This window comes from Ochotona princeps, chromosome 15 (assembly GCF_030435755.1).
Source record: "Ochotona princeps isolate mOchPri1 chromosome 15, mOchPri1.hap1, whole genome shotgun sequence".
Classification (NCBI taxonomy): domain Eukaryota; kingdom Metazoa; phylum Chordata; class Mammalia; order Lagomorpha; family Ochotonidae; genus Ochotona; species Ochotona princeps.
The window spans coordinates 51,828,441-51,835,943 of NC_080846.1; the positions used below are offsets into that span (position 1 = coordinate 51,828,441).

The following is a 7,503-nucleotide window of genomic DNA, read 5'->3' on the forward strand; positions in this document are numbered from 1 at the left end:
GGGGAAGGAGTAATGGGGGGGGCCCAGCACCTGCCACCCCCCCCAAGACCCTTGGCAACTGTGTGTACTCATACACACAAATGAGAAGGGGGTGGTAGTGGCCAGAGTCACAGGTCGGGGAGCCAGGGAGCAAGTAAAGCTGAGGAGAGGGCTTCGTGGGACGGGCACCCCGCCCCCTCTGCAGGGAGGGGGTGGCAGCCCTGAACACCCCACAAGGCACTACTGACCCAGACTGAAGGATGGCACATCCCACCCCGTAGCCCCACAAAACCTCTCCCAAATTAGAAGGTCTGTTCCCTTCGTGCCCCAGCTCCTCCTGTGACTTAAGACAGGGGACAAGGGGCCCAGGCAGCCTACTTGCTCGGCAGGGACACACCTGGGCTAGTAAGGATCCTGTCCCCCTGCTCCAGGCTCCTTCTGGCCCACGGACCCCCACTCCCAGGCCCCTTGGGCCCTGCCTATTATGAATAAATAAATAAATACCTCCCCGCCGACTTGCCCACCCACCCCTACAGCTGGCTCTCCTCCTCCTCCAGGGAGCGGTTGAGTCCAGGAATGAACTTGAGAAGCCTCCGACGGAAGCTGCGATACTTGGTTTTGCGCAGGCCTGGGCCGCACAGGGCCTGCTCCCGGGCCTCAGGCCAGAGTGAACCCCCACCCCCACCCCCGCCACCTGCCGGGCCCGGGCACCGCACGCTGGCGCTGCGGCTGAGTGCAGCCCGTGGTCCGGGGCCCGGCCCCGTGGCTGGGGCTTCCACTGGGTTTGGGCCCAGACCTAGTGTGCGGGCAGGAGGTGGTGGCGGCGGCAGCTGGGGCGCTGGCGGCTCTGTGCCTCCAAAGAAGCACGTATGATAGACGGTGTCGTCGGTGTCACCCCCGGCTCGTCGGGCAGCCCCATGGGAACCCCCAGGTGCAGCAAGCAGAGGCCCAAAGGGCAGCGAGCCAGGCAGCAGGCCAGCCCCGTACAGGCAGGAACGCACCGACTCCAGTGTGTCATAAATGCTGGGGTCCTTGACCACGACGCCTGGGGGTATCAGAGAGGGAGGGAGAGTGTCAAGTCCAAGAGCCCCAAAGTCCTCAAGCCCAGGCAGGACCACCTGGGGGGCCCTGAACCTCCTTCCCACATCCATCAGACAGGAACCCTCTGGAGACCCCAGGGAAAGGATGGAGGCCCACTCTGGGCCTTGGTGTTCCCATCTACAAATTGGGGACAATACATTTACTGCTTGGAAATGTCCCAGGGCATGCTGCGCGCAACACTGTGAACACACTAAGCTTTCTCCACAAGGGGACAATGGGTTATGGACTGGGGGGGCAAGTACCATCTCCATCCCTTCTCCCTAACTCACCGTGCACCAGCCGCTGCTCCTGTACCATGAGGGACCTATACTCGCCCCACTTCTCATAAAGGGTTTGCTGCAAGAGACACCCCCAGCCCCATGGTTAGGAGCTAGAGGGAATGTGGCAGGCAGGTGCACAGACCAGGAGCCAGGGCGGGGGGAACAAGAGTAGAGTCGGGGCGGGGGAAAGACCCTGAGGTTAGAAGAGGTCAAGGGGTGGGGTCTGGGGGCCAGGGTGTGGGGAAGAGGGGGTGATGAGGAGGGGGTGAGGCCTCTCGCCACGTGGACTCCTCACCTTCAGGTACTGCAGCCGGGCTTCCAGTTCAGCCTTGCGAATCGAGGTCCCATACAGGGTTTCCAGTCTAAGAGGGAGGTGGGTGTGTCAGGCTAGGGGGCCAGTGGGCGGAGCCCGCACTAGCAGGCCCTGCCGCCAGCAGCCATACCTGAGGACGTTGCCCGATGCCTTGATGATGTCCACAATCTCCCGGTGCCGGATGCCTTCCACGTTCAGGCCGTTCACGCTGGCAATGGTGTCCCCTGCCGGGCAGGCAGACAAGAATTAACAGGTGTTCCCAGGGCACCAAGGGAAAAGTCCAGCCCTGGCCTAGCCTTGGCTGCAAAGCGAGGATGGGTAATGACCCCTAGGGATACTCCTCAATGTCCTCAGCGACCCCTCGCAGGCCAGGGGGACCTCCTCAGCTAACACACAAAGCCACAGCTGTTTGCCCGGCCCATAGCATCTGCCAAGCTGAGCAGAGAAGCTTTTAGACAGGTTGAGGGTTGGGCCCTTGCACACCCACACAGTTGCCCTACTCTATGGAAGCTCTGTCCCAAAGCTGGGCCCTCCCAGGCGGGCACCCCAGACACCAGAGGCCTCAGCTTCTGCCACCTGGTGACACCGCTCAGCTGGGTGCCCATGTGTACCAAGGGGCTGTGGGTCCTCACTGGAGCCAGCCCCAGGGTGCGCCTCGGGCAAGCTGCAATTTGACCTTTAGCTCAGAGGGGCTGCTGGATGACGCAGGGACAAGAACAGTGATGAAATAGGGAGGGAGAGCACTTCACATAGTCTTCATGTCTCAGACCTTGTTTGCCTGATCCCAGGCTCTCCGACACAGACATCATTTCCTTGTCAGAGGACATAGCACGGGCATCCAGAGGTGGGTCAGGACAGGTTCTGGGCCCCCAGCATCAGGCAGCCCTGATGGATGTCACTCCTCCCCAACTCCTGCCCTGTGGCACTGCCAGGTGGAATTCGAGGAAGTGGCAGCGTGGACCACTGGTCAGTCTCCAGGCCCAGGGAGTGGCTGACTGTACCAGGCTGCAAGGCGTCTTGCAGGTGGGACTGTGTTGGGAGAGCATACAGCAAGCTACCCTGGACCCAGAGTTGGGCTGTCCCTCCTTCTGGCTTTCCCAAAGCAGGCAGAGGAAGCTGACTCCAGCAGACACTTCTCACACCCTTTCCCAGAGCCCTCGTGGTTCTCCGGGCTCAGGCCCACCTGGCGTGAGCCCAGCCAGCTGGGCAGGGCTGGCCTCGTGCACACGACAGACAAAGGTCACCATCTCCACGCGCTGCTCTTCCCGATGGTGAAGGCCGTAAGTCTGGAGTGGACATGGGGTAGACAGTGGCTCAGCACAGTGATGAGGCATGGTCCCTCCACCTCCCAGACCCCCAGCGCCCCCTGCACCCGCCTCTCCCACCTGGATTTCGAAGCCAAAGGTTTGATGATCCTCCTTCTCCAAAGTCAGCACTTTCCTGCAAGGAGGCAGGGAGGCAAGCGGTCCCCAGGGTGCACCACCACCACTGGCTCCCAGGGTGCGAGGGTGCCCAGCTCAGGGGCTGCATCCCTTAGACCCTTAGGGAGCCACTTGGAGCCACCCTAGTCCTGAGTGGAGGGCAGGAGGTGGTGGGGGGCACTGGCCAAAAGTGGGAGGCGGGCTGGCTGAGGCTCGCAGCTTCATAGGGCCTGTCCAGCAGCCCTAGAGCACTACTGAGTCTCAAGGCCCTAAATTCGGGCCCCAGCAGGGAGCCTCCTGGGTTCTAGCAGAGGTCCCGGCACCACCCCCTCGAGAGCCAGTCACGAGGCTCCGGCTCCAGCACAGACCACAGCTGCTCCTCCCAGCTGTGGTGGGGCCAGCCCACCAGATGTGAGCACTGGGGGAGGGGCACCTCGAGGCCGCCCCTTCCCGCACTGAAGGCCTGCCCGGCCCGCTGGACACAATGGTCTGGAGCCGCTCCAGGTCCTAGCCTGCTGGGGCGCCCAGGGTTTCCTCTGCCCAGCCCCCCACCTCCAGCCCTTTCCTTCCCGCCCCTGCCAGAGGCCCCTCTAAGTCTCCCAGGCTCAGGAAAGCCCCTGGAGACCAGGGCCTTTTTAGTCCCCTAGCCTGGCACAAAAACACCCTCCCTTGCCAGGAGTGAGTGCACCCCCAGCTCCATCCTGAGACCCCTCTGACACCTGAACAGCAGCCTGCTCCCACTGAGGGTCTGGGACTTCAGCACCCTCAGGATTTTTCTAGAAGGGGGTCAATAACCTTTCTCAGTAAAGGGCCTGGGTGTGTGTAAATAGTTCAGGCTCTTCCTGTAGGCCCCAGGCCCAGCCTCACGAACACTGCTCGTATATTCGCCACCCTTTAGTAATAAGGAAGCATTTCCTAGCCCACAGCCAAACAGGTGACACCGGCCAGCAGGCAGCCCTGTGTCCTGAACCGTTTCAGAGGTAGCCAGGCCCAAGACAGAGAGAAGTAAATAGAGCAAGAGGTTGCACACTACCCCTGTCCACACCCTGCACCCTCCCCAAGATAGCTGCCCGGGCTGGGACCAGCACACGCTGGGTCTGGGGCAGGACTGGCTGGATCCAAGCCAACCGACGTGCCTTGGCTGTGGTCTGGGTTTATGGAGGGACCCAGGGGTGCCTGGCAGAACCTGGGTGAGGGCAGCCTCTCCCCCCGCCCTCCCACATGCCCTGTGGCCCACCTCCCACCCATCTACATCTCCCCAGGGAGGAGTGACTGGCAGGGACTGGGGGTGGCTTAAGGAGCACTTAATGACTCAAAAGCCCCTGTGTCTCTCTCCCTGTCATCCCCTTAACACAGCCCACACCCCCCACCTGCCCCTCACTCCCAAGCAGGGGAGCTGTGCTCAGAGGGTGGGAGGGCCCACTGACTGTGTCGTGCGCCCCCCACTCTAGGCTGGTGGGGGTGACTCACCGCTGTTGCTCGGGACTCTGGGTGAGGTTCTTCCAGCGGAACCCTGAGCCCTAAGTGGGGAGATTGGAGGGGTAGGAACCAGTGAGGTCGGCTGTCCCTCAGCCGGGACCCCGTGCCCATCTGTCCCTCCTCAACGCCGTGCCTGCTAAGGCATCACTCTTTAGCTTTCTCCAGGGTCCAACATTCCCCACTCTGTGCCAGTGCCCTTGGGACCCAGCAACCATCCAGGGTTGCAAACATAGACTTCTAAGCCTTCTATGGGTACAGCCCTTATTCTAGAATGATCTCCACCCCAAGGCCATGTCTGGGGGCAGTGGGGCCTCCTGCAGGCTCTGAAAGTGGAGAGGAGGGCAAGGTCTGTCTTAAAGGGGTGTCTGTACCCGGGGGGGGGGGGGGCTGCAGCCAGGGACGGAAGTCCTCAAGCATGTGTTACTTCAGAGCCAGCTGCACTGTTACACCTGGGCTCTAGCGCATCGTCAGGGGTTTTGTTACTTACTCCAGCAAAAAGATCTTAAAAGAGTTCCAACTTGTAAGCCTTCCTGTACCCAGGAGAGACTGGGGGGGGGGGGCGGTTTGGGGGAGAAAGGCGCCAGAGCTGAAAGTCCCTGCCTCTTGCAGGCCCTTGATGCCTTGTTCTTGGAAGGAAACCCCCTCCCAGAGTGTCTGGGGACCCCTCCAAGTGCCCCTCCCAGGCAGGGGAGGGAGGTCTTACAGAAGGCCGCCCCAGGGCCAGCCACAGAAAACCAGACCCTATTTTACAAGAACCAAAGATCAACCTCAAGGGTGGGGAAGGTTCCCAACGGGGCCACGGAGGAGAGAGACCCTTTTGTCTTTCAACCGGATTTTCATAAAATGCAAATTCGTAACAGGCTGCTCATTGTATGGGGGGGGGAGGTGAGCCAGGGGGAGGAGGGGGCTGAGCGCAGAAGGCCAACACCCCCAACCGGCTCCTGAACCCGGGGCGTCGGGGCATGGGGTCCCCTTCGGGACAGAGGAAAAGCTTCGGGCGACCGGGTAGAGGGCGGGCGCGGCCCGCATCCTTCCTGCCCCGCGGGCGCCCTGCGACCCCTCCCACCGCGTCCGGTGGCGGCCCAGGCCAGGAGGCCCTGCCTCGCAGTCCGCACGTCCGGCGGGGCAAGGCCGGGAAGCCAGCCGGCCGCGCTCTCACCAAGGGGGTGCGCTCCACGCACTCTGCGCGCCCGGCCACCGGCCCCCTCCTCTCCCCGCCCATCCCCGGGGACCTAGGACCCTCCATTTGTCCACCACGAGGGCCACGATCGCCATCCTCGACCCTTCCGTCTCCAACTTGGTAGGGAAGCCCTGGTGATTATGTCCTAAAGCGCTTAACGAGACCCCTCGGGACAGGGAGACACGGGACATGGGGGGAGGGGGCCGAAAGCCAGACGGAGCGAGTAGGAGAAAGGGGGTGCTGGGGCGGGAGAGCTGCGGGAGGGAGCGGCGAAGAGCAGCTCGGGGGTGAGGGGCTGCGCGGGGGAGGCACGGGCGGGGGCGCACCTTGCGGCGGGGCAGGGTGCCCCCGGACACGGCGAGCGCGCGGTACAGCTCGGCGGGGTGATAGTCCTCCAGCGCCGCGTACAGCTCGTCGGCCGGCGGCCCGGGACTGGCGGCGGCAGCGGGGCGCCCCGAGGCCGGCGTGGCGGCGGGGGCCCGGGTGCCGGGCTCCGGGGCCGCCGCCGCCTCCTCCTTCTGCTGCAGCTTCCTGAGGCGGCGGAGGGTCATGGCTCCCGCGCGGGGCGCCCTGGCACGCGGCGCTCGCTCTGCTTGGCGGCGATGCCCGCGGCTTGGAGAGGACCGCGGGGCGGGCCACGGGACGCCTCCCTTTATAGGCTCCGGGAACGGGGGGCGGGCTCTCGTACCTTCTCTCCGCTCGCCCCTCCAGTCCCTTCCCAGCGCCGCGCCGCAGGCTCCGCCCCGCGCGCTCGACGGCCGAGTGCTGGAAAGTCGGGGGACCCTCCCCCATGTTGTGAGGGCGCTGCGCGGCTGGCTGCGGAGCTGGGGGAGTGTCTTTGCGTGATTCGTCGACGGCGGTGTGGTTCTGCTTGCGGGAGACTCGAAGTTTTGGGGTGGTGGTGGTGGGTGACTAATGTGCGGGGGACACAGCGAGAGACCATTCATTATAGGAAAGTTTGAGGGTTCCTGAGAAGTTTGGGGGTTCCTGAAGAGAAGCTCGGGGGCGGGGTTGCTGCTGGAGACCCGAGGCCAGGGGACTAGGGAAAGGCAGGGGCTGGAGTTGGAGTGGGAGGAGCGGATAGGTGAGAGGAGGCGCCCCTAAAATGCGCCCAGGCATCTGCCCCATAATTGCCTTCCCTTCCCGCGCTAGATGAAAAGCAAGTGCGGTGGCGGCCCTGAAAGCCGCAGACTGTGTTCTGGGCTGTCCCCCTCCCAGGCCTGGAGTGGTCCCCGGGTGAATAAAACGTGTGTTAGCTGTCAGGAGTGGTTGTGGTGGCAATGTGCGGATGGGGGTGGGGGGAGTGACTGTGCCCAGGCGGACCCTGCCTCCGGGACGCCCCCCAGGCTAGTTGTTGCCATGGCTGCCAGGCTGCAGGAAAGGTTGGCAGGGTGCAGTCCAAGTCTGGCGTCAGTTGGTATCCAAATAAAAAGTGAGAGGAGGAAGTGGAAGGCCACTGCTGGTGTGTGAGCAATGAGGGACAGCCGCCACAGGACTACAGTCCGCCCCCAGGGGCTGAGCCTGTCTCCTCCTTGGCTTCCCCTTCTTCTGCAGGCCTGTCCTGTCGGTCAGGCCACATGGCTGACCTTTACCAGTGGACGTGGGGCTGGGCACCTAGATGTTCTTGCATACTTGGGTGAACACCTGTGGTTGCCATCACAACCCTAGAAGAAGGGTACCAGTTATGGTCCATTTACAGACCAAGAATAACTGCCCAAGGACATTCCGAGGACTTGTGGCCCAGGTAGCCTGGATGGAAGTATCCTGCCT

The 7,503-nt window shown here is 63.1% G+C and overlaps 1 protein-coding gene across 1 annotated transcript; it reads right to left on the reverse strand.

The window, feature by feature from the left end:
• Window positions 1–318: 318 nt before the first annotated feature.
• On the reverse strand, window positions 319–6,349 carry TAMALIN (trafficking regulator and scaffold protein tamalin). The gene is made up of 8 exons (XM_058673706.1): window positions 6,060–6,349; window positions 4,545–4,594; window positions 3,039–3,093; window positions 2,837–2,939; window positions 1,784–1,877; window positions 1,636–1,702; window positions 1,350–1,416; window positions 319–1,024 (listed from the first exon to the last, which is right to left on the reverse strand). Exons 1-8 carry the CDS (start codon window positions 6,282–6,284, stop codon window positions 510–512), a joined length of 1,176 nt encoding a protein of 391 aa, XP_058529689.1. The 5' UTR covers window positions 6,285–6,349; the 3' UTR covers window positions 319–509.
• Window positions 6,350–7,503: the final 1,154 nt, after the last annotated feature.

What these genes read in the sequence shown, in the direction of transcription:
- TAMALIN (XM_058673706.1), bottom strand. Translation starts at nt 6,284, where the DNA reads ATGACCCTCCGCCGCCTCAGGAAGCTGCAGCAGAAGGAGGAGGCGGCG. An exon ending in CAGAGTCCCGAGCAACAGCG is followed by an intron (nt 3,094 to 4,544) that starts GTGAGTCACCCC and finishes GCCTCCTTGCAG; the next exon opens with GAAAGTGCTGACTTTGGAGA. An exon ending in CCTTTGGCTTCGAAATCCAG is followed by an intron (nt 2,940 to 3,038) that starts GTGGGAGAGGCG and finishes TGTCCACTCCAG; the next exon opens with ACTTACGGCCTTCACCATCG.